At 47.5% G+C, this 20,629-nt stretch overlaps 1 protein-coding gene across 1 annotated transcript in view; it reads right to left on the bottom strand.

The window, feature by feature from the left end:
• Positions 1–20,629, bottom strand: part of IL31RA (interleukin 31 receptor A) — a 1,545,596-nt gene that overhangs the window by 403,690 nt on the left and 1,121,277 nt on the right. Inside the window, exons 11-12 of the mRNA XM_069222232.1 lie at positions 14,309–14,491; positions 13,615–13,716 (exon numbers count right to left, since the gene is read on the bottom strand). Of these exons, the coding sequence (XP_069078333.1) occupies positions 13,615–13,716; positions 14,309–14,491 (285 nt within the window). The remainder of the gene's footprint in view (positions 1–13,614; positions 13,717–14,308; positions 14,492–20,629) is intronic.

Below are 20,629 nucleotides of genomic sequence, written 5' to 3'. Positions count from 1 at the left end.
AGTCTCTCACAGCCCTCTTTAACAAGTGCCAGTGGCCCCCTTACAGGATGGCCAAAAGAAGCTCAAAGGGGGAAAACCCTACTCCCTTCTGTGGCACCTCTCTGTAGGCAAAAAGCAGACATGGCAGGAGGACAACCCATCCCCTTTTGAGTATTTCAGGAAGCCCCATGATCATGCCCTTCAATGTCTTGTTAAGCCTTTCAACAAGGCCATTGATTTGTGGATGAAAAGGTGTGGTGAACTTATAGGTCACCCTACACTGATTCCACACGTTTGAGGTAAGCTGACATGAAGTTGGTACCTCTGTCAGAAACCACCTCCTAAGGGAAAGCCACTCTGGTAAAGACACCAATTAGGACCTTGGCTACTGCAGGGGCGGTAGTTGACCTAAGGGGAATTGCTTCAGGGTATCTGGTAGCATGATCCACTACTACCAGTATGTATTGGTTCCCTGAGGCTGTGGGAGGTTCAAGTGGACCCACAATGTCTACACCCACCCTTTCAAAGGGGACCCCCACCACTGGATGTGGAATGAGGGGGGCCTTTGGATGGCCACCTGTCATGCCACTTGTTTGACAGGTGACACAGGAGCTACACAACTCTCTTACTTTCTGGGACATACTGGGCCAATAGAAATGGTTCACTAATCTGTCCCATGTTTTGGTTTGTCTCAAATGCCCAGCTAGGGGGATGTCACGGGCCAAAGTGAGGATAAACTCTCTAAACTCCTGAGGCACTACCACTCTCCTAGTGGCACCAGGTTTGGGATCTCTTGCCTCAGTGTAAAGGAGTCCATCCTCCCAATAGACCCTGAGGGAGCCACTGACATCTCCCTTCTCCTGTTCAGCTGCTTTTTACCTCAGGCCTTCAAGAGTGGGACAAGTCTTTTGTCCCTGGAACAGCTGTTCCCTTGAGGGCCCCGTGGGTCCAAGAGCTCTATCTGGTAAGGCTCCAACTCCATGGACTCAGTTCCTCAGCGGATAGGACATCTTCCTGGGAATAGAGGTCCTGTTTTTTTTGCTGTAGAGAGGCTGGTCCCCCGGTCCTCTTACCTTTTCTCTTGGAAGGTTGGGACATTATTCCAGGCTCCAACACTTCTTTTTCACCCTTTGCTCTGCTCTGTGCTCTTGTTTTTACAGTTCAGGGATACCCAGCATGGCTGCATGGGTTTTGAGGTCTAACTCAGCCCATGCAGAGGACTCCAAATCATTCCCTAGCAAACATTCTACTGGGATTGCAGAATAGACCACTACCTGTTTCAGGCCAGTAACCCCTCCCCATTCTAAAGTCACATTAGCCATGGGATGGACTTTTGTTTCACTGTCAGCATTGGTGACTGGATAGGTTTGTCCAGCCAAATACTGTCCTGGGGAAACCAGCTTTTCTGTCACCATGGGGACACTGGCACCTGTATCCCTCAGGGCTTCTACTTTTGTCCCATTTATCAAGAGCTGCTGCTTGTATTTTTGCATGTTAGGCGGCCAGGCAGCTAGTGTGGCTATATACACCCCACCCTCAGAGACTAAAGTAGCTTCAGTGTGAACCCTGATTTGCTTTGGGCACACTGTTGATCCCACCTGGAGACTGGCTATTCCAGTGCTAACTGGAGCAGACGTTGTGGGACTTTTATTGGGACAGGCCTTGTCTCCAGTTTGGTGTCCATGCTGTCTACAGGTGTGACACCAGGCCTTCTTGGGATCAAAATTTCTACCATTATTCACATTTGTGGACTGTGAAGAGGCTCGGGCCCACCCTCCTGAGCAGGTTTTTGGGGCCCTTGAGAAGACTTTAGTTTTGTTCTTGGACGTCTCACCACCCTTCCCCTGGGGAGGCTTTGTGACCCCTTTCTTTTGGTCACCCCCTGTGGAAGTCATGGTCACCCTTGTCTTGACCCAATGGCCTGCCTTCTTTCCCAATTCTGGGGGAGAAATTGGACCTAGGTCTACCAGATGTTGATGCAACTTGTCATTGAAGCAGTTACTTACTGTTAATTATACAGCCCATCATAGTCATGCACTCCACTGCCAGTTAGCCAACCATCTAGTGTTTTGACTGAGTAGTCAACAAAATCAACCCAGGACTGGCTCGAGGTTTTATGAGCCCCCCTGAACATAATTCTGTACTCCTCAGTTGAGAATCCAAAGCCCTCAATCAGGGTAGCTTTCATAGGGTCATAGGATTCTGCTTCCTTACCAGAGAGTGTGAGGAGTCAATCCCTACACTTACCAGTGAACAGTTCCCAAAGGAGAGCTCCCCAGTGAGATCTGTTTAACTTTCTAGTTGCACAAGCCCTCTCAAAAGCTGTGAACAATTTGGTGATATCATCACCTTCTTCATATTTTGAAACAATCTCTTTGGGGATTTTTAGGATGTCAGTATTTTCTCTGACCCTATTTATGTTGCTGCCACCATTTATGGGTGCTAAACACATTTCTGCTCTCTCCCTTTCTATACCTAGTAGCTGTTTCTCCAAAGCTAAGTTTTTTGGCCATCCTTGCTAAAAGGATGTACTCCTCATTGAGGCTGCCCTCAATGTTCACAGAGGAACTGGACTCCCCTGAGGAAGAACCAGAGCCTGTGAGTCTTATTTGTGGAGACAGGTGTCTTGGAACCCTGGTCTCCCTAGTGAGGGTAGGAGGGGGGAGTTCTACCTCCTGATCCCCAACTTATTCTCCATCTGAGGGGAGGTCTTCCCCCTCAGTAGGGTGGTCCCTGGTGTACTCTGCCAAGAGCTCCTGGAGCTTGTCCTTGGTAGGGCTGGACCCAGTTTTAAAATTTCTTAGTTTACAGAGTGACCTTAGCTCTGTCATCCCTTGATGAAGGTAAGGAGTGAGGTTGAGTTCCATCACTGTATCCTCTGAGCTACTCATTATGTCCCTAAGGTTGGGATTACTTTTTAAGAAACTAAAAACTGCTTATAGTAACTAAATCTATTTTCTAATGATAATTTTGGAAAAGTCGTGTGAACAGGTATTGGCTGAGTAGTCCAGCAAATGCAAAGTCCTAGACCCCACTGCTGATCCACCAATGTAGGAATCTGGCTCTGTATATACTGTATCAACATGAGATATAGGCCCTCATTACGACTTCAGCAGTCTTGTAAAAAGACTGGCGAAGCCGCGGGAGCCAATATACCGCCAGTGCTGGCGGTATGCTTGGCCACCTATTATGACATTTCTGTTGGGCCAGTGGAAGGAAACAGTGTTTTCGTCCGCTGGCCCAGCGGCAAAGTCACATTAACATTGTAACTTGTAATAGAGCTGGCGGCAATGTTGATGTGCAGCGGGTGCAGCAGCACCCCTCGCACATTTCACTACCCGTAATTCGGGCAGTGAAATGCGCTATGGGGCTGTGCCTGGGGGCCCCTGCACTGCCCATACCAAGAGCATCCCGAGTCCCCCTTACCGCCAGCCTTTCCATGGCAGTGTTTATCACCATGGACAGGCTGGCGGTTGGGGATTATGACCGCCCGGCTGAAGCCTTGCGGTATACTGGACGGACAGGTGGTATGACCCTGGCAAATGCACCACAGTCATAATATGCTGGCGGAACACCACCAGCCTGTTGGCAGGGTGTTACCGCCAGTGTTCAATCGACCGCTGGGGTCGTAATGAGGGTCATAGTGTGCACAGAGTCAAGGGTTTCCCCAGAGGCTTGACAGAGGCAATAATAGATAATACAAATGCTCTATTTGTGGTAGTGTGGTCGAGCAGTTAGGCTTATCAGAGGGTAGTGTTAAGCATTTGTTGTACACACACAACCAATAAGTGAAAACACACACTCAATGACTTAACTCCAGACCAATAGGTTTTTATATAGAAAAATATTATTTTGTTAATTTATTTCTAGAACCTCAAGATTCATTTAGCTGGTAAGTACATTAAATGAAAGGCACTTTGCATAGTAATACTTAGTACTTAGAATGTCATCAACAATGTACACAATTTTCTTTAAAATGGCAACAAGCTATTTTAAAGGTGGACACTGCAATTTTCAACAATTCCTGGCCGAGGTAAATAACGTACAGTTTTTGAGGTAAGTAACAAACTTACGGGCTCAATCTCCGGGGAATAGGTATCCCACCGTTGGGGGTTCAAGATTACCCCAAACACCCAGCACAGCAACACAGGGCTGGTTAGGTGCAGAGGTCAAACAGGAGCCAAAATAACGTGGGCCCTATGGAGACAGGGGGTACTCCGGTCTGCTTGCAGGTAAGTACGTGCGTTGTTGGAGAGCAGACCAGGGGGGTTTGGAGGAGTGCTGGGGGGCCCAAGTAGGCACAAAAACCACACCCTCAGCGGCACGAGGTCAGCCGGGTGCAGTGTGCAAACAGGACATCGGGTTCTCAATAGAACGCTATAGATGGACCCGGGGGTCACTTTGGCGCTGCAGGCAGGGCACAGAGGGGCCTTTCGGGCAAGCCACCGACTGGGCAAGGGAGAGGGCCACCTGCTGGTCGTTGCTGCACCAGTGGTCGGTTTCTCTCGGGCCTCTGGGGCTGCGGGTGCAGTGCTTCTCCAGGAGACGGATATCTTCGTCCCGGGCAGTCGCGGTCAGGGGGGTCCTCGAGATTCCCTCTGCAGGTGTCGTTGTGGGGGTGTAGAGAGGTCAGCCCAGTGTGGACACATTGTCGGAGTCGCCTGGGGATCCTCTCTGGCTAGTTGGTTTCTCTGGACACGGGCTGGGGGCGTCGGGTGCAAAGTAGTTGGAGTGACGCCTCTGGAGTGAGGTGAGAGTCCCTTTAAAGATGGTTCCTGTGTCCTCTTTTTGGGCAGGTCCACTGTCCACAGGAGTTTCTTGGTCCTCTGTGATGCAGGCAGTCCCCTGGAGGCTTTTCAGGGGTTGCTAGTCCTGCAGAATACAATGCTTTTTTTCTTGTAGCTTTTTTGAAGCAGGAGATGGGCCAGTAGGGCTGGGGCCGAGTCAGTTGGTGTCTCCATCTATTCTGTGCTGTAATTTCAGCTCAGCAGTCCTTCTTCATTCTTAAGGTAGCCAGGAATCTGAAGATCTGGGTTCAGGGTCGCCCCTAAATACTAAATTTAGGGGGGTGTTTAGGGTAAAGGGGAAGTAGCCAATGGCTACTGTCCCTGAGGGTGGCTACACCCTCTTTGTGCCATTCCCTCTGGGAAGGAAGGCAAATCCCTATCCCTATTGAGCCTAATCCTTCAAAGCAAGATGGAGGATTTCTCAAGGAGGGGGTCACTTCAGCTCTGGACACCTTAGGGGTGGTCCTGGCTGAGGGGGTGACTTCTCCTTGTTTTTCTCATTATCCCTCTTGACTTGCCGCCAAAAGTGGGGGCTTTTCTGGGGGGCGGGAATCTCCACTAGTTGGAATGCCCTGGGGCACTGTAACACCAGGCTTAAGCCTTTGAGGCTCACCACCAGGTGTTACATTTCCTGCATGGGGAGGTGTGAATCACCTCCAGCCGGGACAAGTTCTGTTTCTGACCACAGAGCGCACAAAGACACTCACCCCATGTGGTCAGAAACTCGTCTAGATGTGGCAGTCTTACACTAGCAGTTGGGCTAACATAAAGGGGGCATCTCTAAGATGCCCTCTGTGTGAATTTTTTAATAAATCCGACACTGGCATCAGTGTGGGTTTATTGTGCTGAGAAGTTTGAAACTTTCCAGTATTCAGTGTAGCCATTATGGTGCTGTGGAATTCGTAATGACAGACTCCCAGACCATATACTCAGTATGGCTACCCTGCACTTAAAATGTCTAAGAATTGACTTAGACAGTGAAGGGGCATGCTGCTCATTGCAGCTATGCCCTCACCTGGGGTAAAGTGCACCCTGCCTTAGGGCTGTAAGGCCTGCTAGAGGGGTGACCTACCTATGCCACAGGCAGTGGTTTGTGGGCATGGCACCCTGAGGGGAGTGCCATGTCAGGTTTGTCTTTTCTCCCCACTAGCACACAAAAGTTGCAAAGCAGTGCGCATAATACATGCTGCAGTCCTTAGGGACCTTCCCTGGCCACAGGGCCCTTGGTACCAGGGGTGCCTTTCATAAGAGAGGTTAAGTACGCATGTGGGATATGTTTACTTAGATAACTTTACTGCTACTGGAAGAGGGAACTGAAGTGCCTCATTATGTGTCTGTAGCTGACCTCGGCCACATTCCTCACCTGCACAGTGGACTTTAGACCCATAGATGAATGCCAGCCCGAGTAAGCTGCCACGGACAGGGTCTCTCTGCTTCTGCCTGCCACCTTGGCGCGCTTGTCTGCTTTTGTGTTGCTCTTTCTGGGGCTGACACTGACTCTTTGGCTTGGTTTTACTATGATTTCATGCACCGCAGTGCAGCAACGTACGTTGCTGTGCTGCATTGCATGAAAGAGATCAAGCATAACTGTGCCATATTCACAAACATATGGCATAGTTCAGCTCTCTCCTTGCACTGGTGCACTTTGGAACGCATACAGTCAATGCAAGCACCCATTGCACAATGTGCTTCAGCATTAAAGTTAGGATTTATTTTTTTTTGCAGGAAAGGATACCTTCCTGCACAACAACTGTCCTTCAAGGCGTATTTCTATTCGTGTGTGTGTGTTGCAAAATGCAGCATGCAGACAAAGATGAAGATATTTCACCTTCTTACACCAGCCTCGGGTAGGCACACCATTTTGGCCCAAACCCATGTTTAAAAGTCTTTGTAAATATGGGTTAGGGTCAAAATACATGGGTGGATGCACAGGAATGCCCAGGATCCACCCATGCAATGCCTACCTGAGGCACACTAATGCAAGGCATCACTATGAGCTGCGTTAATTTTTTTTTTTTTATAATTTTTTTTTTTTAACAAAACCATGCATAACCACGGAAATCGTGCTTTGCGTGGCTTTGTAAATTCCAAAATAGATTTTGCTTTGGATCTGATCAAAAATGTTACCTAACCATGACACAAAATCTTAGTACAACTAAGCCTGGGTCTCTGGCTGCTGCAGTTCTTTGGCTGCAAGCTCTGCTCGTTTGACTAGGGAGGCTGGCAACTGATCTATTCCATTTTTCTGTTAGATTTATTTTTTTATTTGACTGTCATTCTTTTTTATCTTTTCACATTGTTGTTTGATCATCTACTTGGTTTTATGGTTTTTTACTATTTCGTATTTTTCGCATAGTATTTTTGTATAAGATTTTTCTGCACCATTGTTTTTCATTTCCTTATTTCATTATTCTTAGTATGGTCCACATTTCTAAAGCTCCCTCTTCCTTTTTGGTATATTTTCAATCAATTCAAGTTTTTTGTTGTTGTTTAGTTATTTAATTTCTCGTTATTGCCCCGACCTCATTGTTCGTTTTTGACTAGGATTATGTGTTAGGTTTTTGGATCAGGGGTTGTCTGCTATTCCACGTCCGGCTTGCTACAATGATTTCATAAAACATTGGAGCTCCGGGAGCAGGCATCAAGTGAGAAGGGGAATTACCAAAATCGGTACTAATGAATTTAATTGCATATTCTTCCGTTATCATACAATGACTTCTAAACAAGACTCAAGGATGATAATTTAAAATCATTAAGCGTTTAACTTAACATAAGCCTCTCATAATAAAATCAAAACGTGTCATTAAATCACAACTTAAATCAACTCCTTGCTGAAATGCTAAAATATCCTATGTCTTAACAGCTGTATTTGAAATAGCATTAACTGATTGTAGGGACGTGACTCACCATTCTATCATGCAGTGCTTAATTTGAGTCAGTGGTTTCCGGTGCGGGGCACCGGCACTTATTTTTGAGGGCCGACACTTATTTTTCTACCTCAAGCATTTATTGCGAGCAAAAAACACATATCACACAGAGTGAAAGCAGAAAGCTATAAGAGTGAGCAGAAGGGGCAGGGAGTGGTTGTAAATGGATTAAAGAGGCCCGAGATGGCTTCAAGATTAGCTGCATCAGTACTACGTGCTCGCACATTTACTTGTAGCAGCCACGTGTTTCAGAGGAGATATTTGGGCACCGGCACGTTTTTATTTTTCTCAAATTATGCACTGCTATCATGTTCAAAAACATGCAATGAAAAGCAGAATATGAATTAGCCATGCTGCCAGTGATATCAGTGACCACACCCATACCCTACATTTTCAACAAATACCACAAAAGTACTCAAACTTCTGAACTGACGTTCCAGTGTCTACTATAAGTGTTCATGAAAATGCGATTGTTATTGAAATATTAAACAAAAACTAAAGAGTTCTTCATAAACCACTTGCAGGTTTAATGTTCTTATCTGTAACAATTAGCCCAACAGGCTGGTGACTGTTAGGTGTCGAGATACAAGTACAGATGAATGAAAGAAGTATCATCACCAATATGGGACACTTCACACTCTAAAGAAATGTACCTGTTTCTTTAGGCATGTTTATGTACACTGTCATGATAAGATGCTCTGTGGGTCTGAGTGATTTTTGTGTATGTCTGTGTGCCTGTGGCTGAAAGCTTATGAATAGGTGTTATTTTTTTAAGTTTCGTCTTGATCTTGGCGGTTTGGGTATTTCAGTCTTTCTTTCTTTGTAGTTACTTTGTACCTATTCTTTAAACAGTGCATTTTATGAAAAAATATGGCTTTGAAACTCTTTTCAATGATGCAGACTGTATTTATAGGACTGATACAAAGTAAACAAATATTAAGACCCTGGGTAATAGCTTGCTGACATAATAAAATACATTTTTAAAATAAAGATATGTATTACTTGTTGTTTTTCTCTCCATTGGTTATTGAGCCGATTTGTATTATGTATTTAGTATTGTTCTAAAGAAAGTTGGGTTGGCAGGTTATTTGTGGATTAGCTTGTTGTCCCCTGTTCTGCATTCCATATTAGTTACTTAGGGGGCGTGGGGCTGATGCATTTTGTATTATTATTCGATTCAAAGATGCCACTTTTTTTAATAAAGCAATTTTATATCTGTTGGACTTGGCCCTCTCTGCAGGGTCACCCCTCAAAGGTTTTGGCTTTACCCTTAATGTTTTCTGAATTTCATTTTTGTTGGCATCAGAACTATGTGCACTTTACCACTGCTAACCAGTACCTACGTGCTTGCCCCTTAAAATATGGTAAAACTGACCTAAATCTGATTGGCACATCATTGGTGCTACATGTACCCAGGGCCTATATATTAAATGCTACTAGTGGCCCTGCAGCACTCATTGTGCCACCCACTAAAGTAGAAAACATGGCTCAGTCTTGCCTTAACCATTCAATACCTGTGCTGCCAGGATCCTGGGTCACATGACTGTGAATAGTTTAGCTGCTAGGCTTCGTATATTCCTCACAGACAATGAGACAAAGGGGGACAAGGTGTTTGCACGATGGGCCATTCTACCTGGATTGCTTGGAGGTTGGGGGGGGAACGGAGTGGTTTTCAGCCCGATTTCAAAATTGTGCCTCCAGCACACACACAAAGGAGCCCGATGCTAGTCTTTGGCCACTTTGCCACTTTGCCACTAAAGACTTCTTGGAGCCTTGACAGGGGAACGGAAGAACTTTATAGAACTAGATGTGAGGGTATCTGGGAAGAGTGCCCCACCTAAAAGGCAGGCACCAGGCTTAAATACTGAACCCTCAGAGCAACTCTTTAGAACACTCCTGGACCTGTGGACATTACAGAAGAAGGACTGCTTTGTTATCCCGTGAACTGCCCAGCTGCTTGAGACCTTCCTTGTTCCCCAGAGGACTGTGTTGCTGCTTAAGGCTGCCTTGCTTTGTGAGAGGGTAGACTGGACCTTCTGCCTTCATCCCAAGTTAACCTGAGTGACTCCAGGTGTCAGCTGGCCTACCTTCTGTTCTGAGATATAGGGACACAACAAGCTTCACAGGCCTCCTTGCAACTGCCCAGCTGACCTGCTGCATTAGAACTGACAGGGCCTGTCTGGGCCCTGCTGGCTTCTGTTCGAGAGAGTTGCCAATCCCCAAGAAATGCCTCTCCAGGTTCTGGGCCCTTGGCTGGCATCAGAGAGCACTCCTCCTGGCTTAACTGAAGGTTCCATTATATCCAGCACAAAGTGTTGTAAAGTCTTGCAAAGCCTTTCCTCACAGCTGAAAGCTTCACTGGAACCCAAGAGGAGCAATGCAAAGCAGGGTGAAGCCACACCACCCAGCTAAAAGCCTCATTGGAACAGACACAGAGCATTGCAAAGCCTAGCAAAGCAATGCTGTGGAGACCTTGCACCAAGCACAGAAGGTACAATTTTCAGTGGGGCAAACTTGGTCCCGTCCCAGCCTGCACTCCATCACAGTCGGCCTGAATTTGTGATGTTGTCCCAGGTCAGCGTAACCAGATATCCACATTTAGGGCATTGTGCTTTTAGGTGCTATACATACTTAAACCTTTGAAATTGCATATCTCCGGTGTAGGAGGGTAGCCTCTTTCTAGCATTGTTACCCCCACTTTTGGCCTGTTTGTGAGTAAATGTCAGGGTGTTTTTACTGTCTCATTGGGATCCTGCTAGCCAGGGCCCAGTGCTCATAGTGAAAACCCTATGTTGTCAGTGTGTTTGATATGTGTCACTGGGTCCTGCTAGCCAGGACCCCAGTGCTCATAAGTTTGTGGCCTATATGTGTTCCCTGTGTGGTGCCTAACTATATCACTGAGGCTCTGCTAACCAGAACCTCAGTGTTTATGCTCTCTCTGCTTTTAAAATTGTCACTGCAGGCTAGTGATTAATTTTAACAATTCTCATTGGCACACTGGAACACCCTTATAATTCCCTTGTATATGGTACCTAGGTACCCAGGGTATTGGGGTTCCAGGAGCTCCCTATGGGCTGCAGCATTTCTTTTGCCACCCATAGGGAGCTCAGACAATTCTTACACAGGACTGCCACTGCAGCCTGAGTGAAATAACGTCCACGTTATTTCACAGCCATTTTACACTGCACTTAAGTAACTTATAAGTCACCTATATGTCTAACCCTCACTTAGTGAAGGTTAGGTGCAAAGTTACTTAGTGTGTGGGCACCCTGGCACTAGCCAAGCTGCCCCCATATTGTTCAGGGCAAATTCCCCGGACTTTGTGAGTGCGGGGACACCATTACACGCGTGCACTACATAGAGGTCATTAACTATATGTAGCGTCACCATGGTAACTCCAAACATGGCCATGTAACATGTCTAGGATCATGGAATTGTCACCCCAATACCATTCTGGTATTGGGGTGACAATTCCATACATCCCCGGGTCGCTAGCACAGAACCCGGGTACTGCCAAACTTGCTTTCCGGGGTCTCCACTGCAGCTACTGCTGCTGCCAAACCCTCAGACAGGGTTCTGCCCCCCTGGGGCCTGGGCAGCCTGGTCCCAGGAAGGCAGAACAAAGGATTTACTCTGAGAGAGGGTGTTACACCCTCTCCCTTTGGAAATAGGTGTGAAGGGCTGGGGAGGAGTAGCCTCCCCCAGCCTCTGGAAATGCTTTGATGGGCACAGATGGTGCCTCTCTGCATAAGCCAGTCTACACCGGTTCAGGGATCCCCCAGCCCTGCTCTGGCGTGAAACTTGACAAAGGAAAGGGGAGTGACCACTTCCCTGACCGGCACCTCCCAGGGGAGGTGCCCAGAGCTCCTCCAGTGTGTCCCAGAACTCTGCCATCTTGGATACAGAGGTGTTGGGGCACAATGGACAGCTCTGAGTGGCCAGTGCCAGCAGCTGACATCAGAGACCCCCTCTGATAGGTGCTTACCTTTCTCAGTAGCCAATCCTCCTTTTTGGGCAATTTAGGGTCTCTCCTCTGGGCTATTCCTCAGATAACGAATGCAAGAGCTCACCAGAGTTCCTCTGCACTTCCCTCTTCGACTTCTGCCAAGGATCGACCGCTGACTGCTCTAGGACACCTGCAAAACCGCAACAAAGTAGCAAGATGACTACTAGCAACATTGTAGCGCCTCATCCTTCTGGCTTTCTTGACTGTTTCCTGGTGGTGCATGCTCTGAGGACTGTCTGCCTTCACCCTGCACTGGATGCCAAGGAGAAATCTCCTGTGGGTCGACAGAATCTTCCCCCTACTAGCGCAGGCACCAAACTTCTGCATCACCAGTCATCTGGGTCCCCTCTCATCCTGACGAGCCTGGTCTCTGGAACACAGGAGCTGGGTCCAAGTGTTTCCCACAGTCCAGTGGCCCTTCTGTCCAAATTTGGTGGAGGTAAGTCCTTGCCTCCCCACGCCAGACAGTAATCCTGTGTACTGCGTAATCTGCAGCTGCTCTGGCTTCTGTGCACTTTTCCAAGGATTCCTTTGTGCACACCCTAGCCTAGGTCCCCAGCACTCCACCCTGCATTGCCCAACTCACTGAGTTGGACTCCGACGTCGTGGGAGCCTCCTTTGTAGTTACCGCTGAGTCGACCGCTGTCCTCAGATCTTCTAAGTGCCTGCTCTGGTACTTCTGCGGGTGCTGCCTGCTTCTGCCAGGGCTCTCTGAGCACCCTCTCTGTCTCCTCTTCCAAGTGGCGACATCCTGGTCCTTCCTAGGCCCCAGCAGCACCCAAAATCCTCAACCGCAACTATTGCAGCTAGCAAGGCTTGTTTGTGGTGTTTCTGCGTGGAAACAACTCTGCATCCTCCAGCACACCGTGGGACATCTTCTGACCAAAGGAGAAGTTCCTGGCACCTTCCGTTGTTGTGGAATCTTCAGCTTCTTCCACCCAGAGGCAGTCCTTTTGCACCTTCATCCGGGGTTTAGTGGGCTCCTGCCCTCCCGGACACTTGCGTGACTCTTGTACTTGGTCCCCTTCTTTTACAGGTTCTCAGGTCTAGGAATCCGTCTTCAGTATTTTGTTGGCAGTTATCGTTCTTGCAGAATCCCCTATCTCAACTATACTGTCTTTCGGGTGTAGTAGGGTGACTTTACTCCTACTTTTCAGGGTCTTGGGGTTGGGTATCTTGGACACCCTTAGTGTTTTCTCTGAGTATTGTGTTTTCTTGTGATATAGGGCTATATGATATAAGTGGTATAGTAGGAGCTTTGCATGTCTCCTAGTTCAGCCTAAGCTGCTCTGCTATAGCTACCTATATCATCCTAAGCTGCTAGAACACCTCTATTCTACTAATAAGGGATAACTGGACCTGGCACAAGGTGTAAGTACCACAAGGTACCCACTATAAGCCAGGCCAGCCTCCTACATCCGGTTCTATGGATTGGATTTTTGGCATTCTGGTATCATTTTATTTATGAAAAGTTACTATGTTTTTACATTGCTCTAGGATTACTCTTGTGTTGTCTTTTCACTTTATTACTGTTTTTGTGCTGCATAAATACTTTACACATTGCCTGTAAATTAAGCCAGACTGCTTTTGTGCCAAGTTACCAGACGGTTAATCACAGGTTAATTTATTTACTTTTGTCGTTCACCCTGACAAGGATTCTGATTGTTGCTTAAGTAGGTTTTTCACCCACCTCAATCAAATAACCTAATTTCTTACAATTGGCGTTTTCACAGTTGTACACAAGTCAATAACATTCACATAACAATTATAGAATGACAAGTGTTCAGAATATATGACTGTACAGAGGGCCTCTCCTGCTCTCAAAACAGATAAATGTACCTTTTTATAACTCCCTAAATCTTTCAATGGCTGTGTAAGCACAATATAAACCAAATGAAATTTAAAAAATACATACGGCCTTCCACAAGATAGACTTGTGTGGAATAAGGATCTCCAACTTTGTTTTCAAAGAGAGGAAACACAGAAATATTGTAACATTTTAAAGGTTCAAATATCCCTGCAAAAGAAAAAGGATTCGAATATTAAATTACTGAACATATCACACTACACAACATTACTAGTGTGGACTATGCATGAGGATCACTAGAGCTATGTCCAGACCATAACAATTTAGTGTTAAATGTTTGATGGTAAGAGAAAACAGCTGAAATAGGCACTTGCTTGCTTTTTAATGTTGGCATTTGGATTCCCTCCGTAGTGCAGTCACTTTAGAAAAGCACTTTACTTGAAAAATAGTACTGCCCTTTCATTGATTAGTTAGGGCATGCTCAAGAGCAACTGGTGTGTTTGGTATTCTCCTTTGGTGCACAAACAAGTCGTGAAAAAATACCAGGTTCTGCCGCTGTGGGAGGAACTGATGGTCCAATACCATCAATTGCTTTTTACCAACATGCTCCTTATCAACAAGTATGATGTATCTATGGACCTCTTATACTACAAAATATTCACGACTGATAATTAAGAACAGGTACGTGAGAACAACAACTTTGATTATAATTTTCCAATGTGCTGATCAATAATGAGTTCAACACGGATGGGCTATGGCATGCATAGTGCAATAATTAAAAAGATGAGAATTTCTGCTATACCTTTTTGAAATGTCCATTCTGTGGAATTTGAAAGACGCACCCATGAAACGTCACATGCTTCTGTGTTTAAATCCAAACACCACTCAATCACAAAACCATCTACTGCCACAAAGGAAGGTTTCCATCTCACTACCAATTGTTCATTATGAGTGAATGTCTGTACATCTTCAAGCATCTTGTCACCTGCAATAAAAAAACAAAACACTTTTCTCAAAGCCAGAATATATTAATAGTGCTGATACGAGTCAACTACTTACATGTGAACCATTTCTATATAATGTATTGCCTACTTACATTTAAATGACATTTGCAAACAACTTTTGGCAACACCAATGCCAGTAGGCTGGCATTTAGTTGAATGTGCATCGTTGCTTCCATGAAAGCACTCAGTCACTCATCCTTGCGCTTTTGTGTCTCGTCATTCACCCATTGACTGATTCTTGCAGTCACGCTTTCAAAATATGACACCCAAAAACTCACCAATAAATGAAGAGGCACTTTCAGTATATCAGGAAATTTTTGATAATATAGATATTTTAAAGTCATTTAGAAATGTAATAGTTAGGATGTCATCAATTAGAAAAGTAGGGATCTATTTATTAAATACACACGCAGCGCAGCTCAGCATCCAAAAATGGTGCACTGCGTTGTGTAAGAAGGAGAGCATGACAGTGCCATATCTACAGAGCGATGGCACTCTACTCCTCTCTCCCTAGAGCTGGCGCACAATAAGACTACCAAATACCATGCACACACCTTTGCTGTATTAGACTCGGCTTCCAGTACCAAACACTATGCTTAAACTAATTTAAACTAACTTTAAACCTTTTTCTACTTTGTATGTGTGCTACACAGCACACATGCAAAGTCGGAAAAGGAAGAAGTTAAAGCATTTTTACTTGATAGAGCCTATTTGAAAATGGTGTTTTTTTTAATGCAAATCCCTACCTCTTTTTTTAGGTCTTGGTTCTAGATGGCGGGAATGCGCTGTCTCGAACCGAGACATGCTGTATTTACTTCGTGGGCTTCAGCCTACTCATGGGTTTTTTCATTGGCTGGTTCCATCATTGCTCTCCCATTCTTTCTCACCCTTTCTACATGGCATGCATTTGTCATGCCCCTTTCTGTGTTTACTCCTCCCTGAGAACAGGGACTAAGGCCGATATTTATACTTTTTGACGGGTGCGTACATTTTTTTACCGCTGGCTAACGCCATTCCAACACACCAGACGGGCACCTTATTTATGGATTGACGTTAGCCGGCGCTGCGCCCTGGTTAGAGTAAAAAAAATGACTCTAACTGGGCAACGCAGGAGTAGGGAAGAATGGTGGTTGTGCGTCAAAAAATGGTGCAAGCCAGGTTAGAGTAAAAAATCATGGCTCTAGCCGGACTTGCGCCATTTTTTGACGCACAACCCCCATTGAAATGACTCCTGTCTTAGGAAAGACAGGAGTCATATCCTCTGCCCAATGGCGTGGCCATTGGGCACAGTGGCATGTAGGAGGGCCCATGTTACGCCCCCATGCCACTTAAAAAAACAAACAAAATACTTACCTCTACTTACCTGTACTTACCTGGGATGGGTCCCCCCATCCATGGGTGTCCTCCAGGGATGGGCGAGGAAGGCAGGGGGTGTCCCTGGGGGCAGGAAAGGACTTCTGTGGACTGCTTCCATGGTCAGAGACCATGGAAATGAGCCCACATGTCCCCTTACACCTGCCCTCACCCAGGCGTTAAAAAACGGCGCATATCAGGCTGGGCGCCAGTTTTTAAGGCCCACTCCCTCCTGTGCGTCAAAATGACGCAGGAGAATAAATAAGGCGCACATGCCTTAAAGGCATTTTTTGGACAGGAACGCCTACCTTGCATTTCATTAACGCAAGGCGGTTTCACGCATCCAAAAAATGACGCACACTGCTGAATTTTGACATTCGCGGGGTTAGGCGTCAAAGTATAAATATGGTGTTAGGTTTGCGGCAAATTTGCGTCAACATTTTTTACACAAATTTGGCGCAAACAGAGTATAAATATGCCCCTAAGTACACTATCCCTCCTCTAGCCACTGCTTTTTTCTCAGTTTACAAGCCCTCCTCAGGAGCACTAGTGTTTTCACTCACTCCCAGAGCTGAGCATCGTTTTCTGGTCCAGGGAGGACCTGGCCTGGCAGTTCAGGCTGGACTGTTCCCATGAGGAACAGGGTCAAGACTGATTTGCATATGGCTGGGTCCAAACTGGAATGGCATGGCAAGCAAAAAAACTGATGGATTAAACCCAGATCTATGACTGGGGGCGAATGTTTGATTTGCTCTGCATTCCGTCCATCATCTGTTGTTTTTGCTTATAAAGGCTAACACCCAGCAGAGACCACTGACAGCTGTCACTGCCCAGAACCACACTGTAGGGAAATGCCTCCCTTGGCATGGTTACCCCCTAACTTTTTGCCTTTGGTAGATGGCAGTTATGATTGAAAGTGTGCTGGGACCCTGCTAACCAGGTCCGAGCACCAGTGTTCTTTCCCTAAACTGTACCTTTGTTACCTCAATTGGCACAGCCCTGGCACACAGATAAGTCCCTTGTAACTGGTACCCCGGTACCAAGGACGCTCTGGCCGGGGAAGCTCTCTAAGGGCTGCAGCATGTATGATGCCACCCTGGAGACACCTCGCTCAGCACATGCACACTGCCTCACAGCTTGTGTGTGCTGGTGGGGAGAAAATGACTAAGTCGACATGACTCTCCCCTCAGGGTGCCATGCCCTCAACCCACTGCCTGTGGCATAGGTAAGTCACCCCTATAGCAGGCCTTACAGCCCTAAGGCAGGGGGCACTATACCACAGCTAAGCCAAACCTTAGACATGGTAAGTTCAGGGTAGCCATAAAGAGTATATGGTCTTGGAGTCTGTCAAATACGAACTCCACAGTAGCATAATGGCTACACTGAAATCTGGGATGTTTGGTATCAACCTTCTCAGCACAATAAATCCACACTGATGCCAGTGTGGGATTTATTGCAAAAATTCACACAGAGGGCATCTTAGAAATACCCCCGGCATGCTAGTCTGACTCCTAGTGTTAGGCTGACCAGTTCCTGCCAGCCTGCCACAACCAGACTGGTTTCTGGCCACATGGGGTGAGTGCCTTTGTCACTCTGTGGCCAGGAACAAAGCCTGCACTTGGTGGAGGTGCTTTTCACCTCCCCCTGCAGGAACTGTAACATCTGGCGGTGAGCCACAAAGGCTCATGCCTGTTGTTACAGCACCCAGCCCAGCTAGTGGAGATGCCCGACCCTCAGGACACAGCCCCCACTTTTGGCAGCAAGTCCGGAGGAGATAATGAGGAAAACAAGGAGGAGTCACTGTAGGAAAGTACCATCTTGCCTGGCATGTTACCCCCATATTTCACTGTATATATGTTGTTTTAGTGTATGTGTCACTGGGACCCTGCCAGCCAGGGCCCAGTGCTCATAAGTGTGCCCTGTATGTGTTCCCTGTGTGATGACTAACTGTCTCACTGAGGCTCTGCTAACCAGAACCTCAGTGGTTATGCTCTCTCTGCTTTCTAAATTGTCACTAACAGGCTAGTGACCAATTTCACCAATTCACATTGGCATACTGGAACACCCTTATAATTCCCTAGTATATGGTACTGAGGTACCCAGGGTATTGGGGTTCCAGGAGATCCCTATGGGCTGCAGCATTTCTTTTGCCACCCATCGGGAGCTCTGACAAATCTTACACAGGCCTGCCACTGCAGCCTGAGTGAAATAACGTCCACGTTATTTCACAGCCATTTACCACTGCACTTCAGTAACTTATAAGTCACCTATATGTCTAACCTTCACCTTGTGAAGGTTGGGTGCTAAGTTACTTAGTGTGTGGGCACCCTGGCACTAGCCAAGGTGCCCCCACATCGTTCAGGGCAAATTCCCCAGACTTTGTGAGTGCGGGGGCACCATTTCACGCGTGCACTATACATAGGTCACTACCTATGTATGGCGTCACAATGGTAACTCCGAACATGGCCATGTAACATGTCTAAGATCATGGAATTGTCACCCCAAGGCCATTCTGCCATTGCGGAGACAATTCCATGATCCCCCGAGTCTCTAGCACAGACCCGGGTACTGCCAAACTACCTTTCCCGGGGTTTCACTGCAGCTGCTGCTGCTGCCAACCCCTCAGACAGGTTTCTGCCCTCCTGGTGTCCAGCCAGGCCTGGCCGATTAAGGCAGAACAAAGGACTTCCTCAGAGAGAGGGAGTTACACCCTCTCCCTTTGGAAAAAGCTGTCAGGGCTGGGGAGGAGTAGCCTCCCCCAGCCTCTGGAAATGCTGTGATGGGCACAGATGGTGCCCATCTCTGCAGAAGCCAGTCTACACCGGTTCAGGGATCCCCCAGCCCTGCTCTGGCGCGAAACTGGACAAAGGAAAGGGGAGTGACCACTCCCCTGACCTGCACCTCCCAGGGGAGGTGCCCAGAGCTTCTCCAGCGTGCCCCAGACCTCTGCTATCTTGGATTCAGAGGTGTGCTGGCACACTGGACTGCTCTGAGTGGCCAGGGCCAGCAGGTGACATCAGAGACTCCTTCTGATAGGCTCTTACCTGTGTTACTAGCCTATCCTCCTTCCTAGGTAGCCAAACCTCCTTTTCTGGCTATTTAGGGTCTCTGCTTTGGGAATTCTTCAGATACCGAATGCAAGAGCTCACCAGAGTTCCTCTGCACTTCTCTCTTCACCTTCTGCCAAAGGATCGACCGCTGACTGCTCAGGACGCCTGCAAAACCACAAGAAAGTAGCAAAGACGACTACTGCAACCTTGTATCGCTTCATCCTGCTGGCTTTCTCACCTGTTTCCTGGTGGTGCATGCTCTGGGGGTAGCCTGCCTCCTTCTTGCACCAGGAGCTCTGAAAAAATCTCCTGTGTTTCGACGGAATCTTCCCCCTGCAACCACAGGCAACAAAAGACTGCATCACCGGTCCTCTGGGTCCCCTCTCAGCACGACGAGCGTGGTCCCTGGAACTCAGCAACTCTGTCCAAGTGACTCTCACAGTCCAGTGACTCTTCAGTCCAAGTTTGGTGGAGGTAAGTCCTTGCCTCTCCACGCTAGACTGCATTGCTGGGTACCGCATGATTTGCAGCTCAGAAGGTTGAGCACTGCAGGACGGAGTGCTGGGGACCCAGGCTAGGCTGTATATGAAGGAAATCCTGGAAGAGTGCACAGTAGCCGGAGCAGCTGCAAATCACGCAGTACACAGGTTTGCAGTCTAGCGTGGGGAGGCAAGGACTCACCTCCACCAAACTTGGACTGAAGGATCACTGGACTGTGGGAGTCACTTGGATAGAGTTCCTGTGTTCCAGGGACCACGCTCGTCAGGATGAGCGGGGACCCAGAGGACAAGTGATGCAGTCTTTTGGTGCCTGCGTTAGCAGGGGGAAGATTCCGTCGACCCACAGGAGATTTCATCTTGGCTTCTGGTGCAGGGTGAAGGCAGGTGACACCCAGAGCATGCACAACCAGGAAACAGTCGAGAAAGCCGGCCGGATGAGGCGCTACAATGTTGCTGGTAGTCATCTTGCTACATTGTTGCGGTTTTCAGGCGTCCTGGAGCAGTCAGCGGTTGATCCTTGGTAGAAGTCCTTGGTAGAAGTCGAACAGGGAGATGCAGAGGAACTCTGATGAGCTCTTGCATTTGTTATCTGAAGAATTCCCCAGAGGAGAGAACCTAAATAGCCAGAAAAGGAGGTTTGGCTACCAAGAAAGGAGGATTGGCTACCAAGAGAGGTAAAAGCCTATCAGAGGGGGTCTCTGACATCCCCTGCTGGCACTGGCCACTCAGAGCAGTCCAGTGTTTCCCCAACACCTCTGTTTCCAAGATGGCAGAGGTCTGGGACACACTGGAGGAGGTCTGGGCACCTCCCCTGGGAGGTACTGGTCAGGGGAGTGGTCACTCCCCTTTCCTTTGTCCAGTTTCGCACCAGAGCAGGGCTGGTGGATCCCTGAACCGGTGTAGACTGGCTTATGCAGAGATGGGCACCATCTGTGCCCATCAAAGCATTTCCAGAGGTTGGAAGAGGCTACTCCTCCCTAGCCGTTCACACCTATTTCCAAAGGGAGAGGGTGTAACTCCCTCTCTCAGAGGAAATCCTTTGTTCTGCCTTCCTGGGCCAGGGCTGCCTGGACCCCAGGAGGGCAGAATCCTGTCTGAGGGGTTGGCAGGAGCAGCAGCTGCAGTGGAAACCCCAGAAAGGCAGTTTGGCAGTACCCAGGTTCTCTGCTAGAGACCCGGGGGATCATGGAATTGTCACCCCAATACCAGAATGGTA

This window comes from Pleurodeles waltl, chromosome 1_1 (assembly GCF_031143425.1).
Source record: "Pleurodeles waltl isolate 20211129_DDA chromosome 1_1, aPleWal1.hap1.20221129, whole genome shotgun sequence".
NCBI classification, from domain to species: Eukaryota; Metazoa; Chordata; class Amphibia; order Caudata; family Salamandridae; genus Pleurodeles; species Pleurodeles waltl.
The sequence above is the reverse complement of the archived record's forward strand: the minus strand, read 5'-3'. Positions and strand labels throughout refer to the sequence as shown.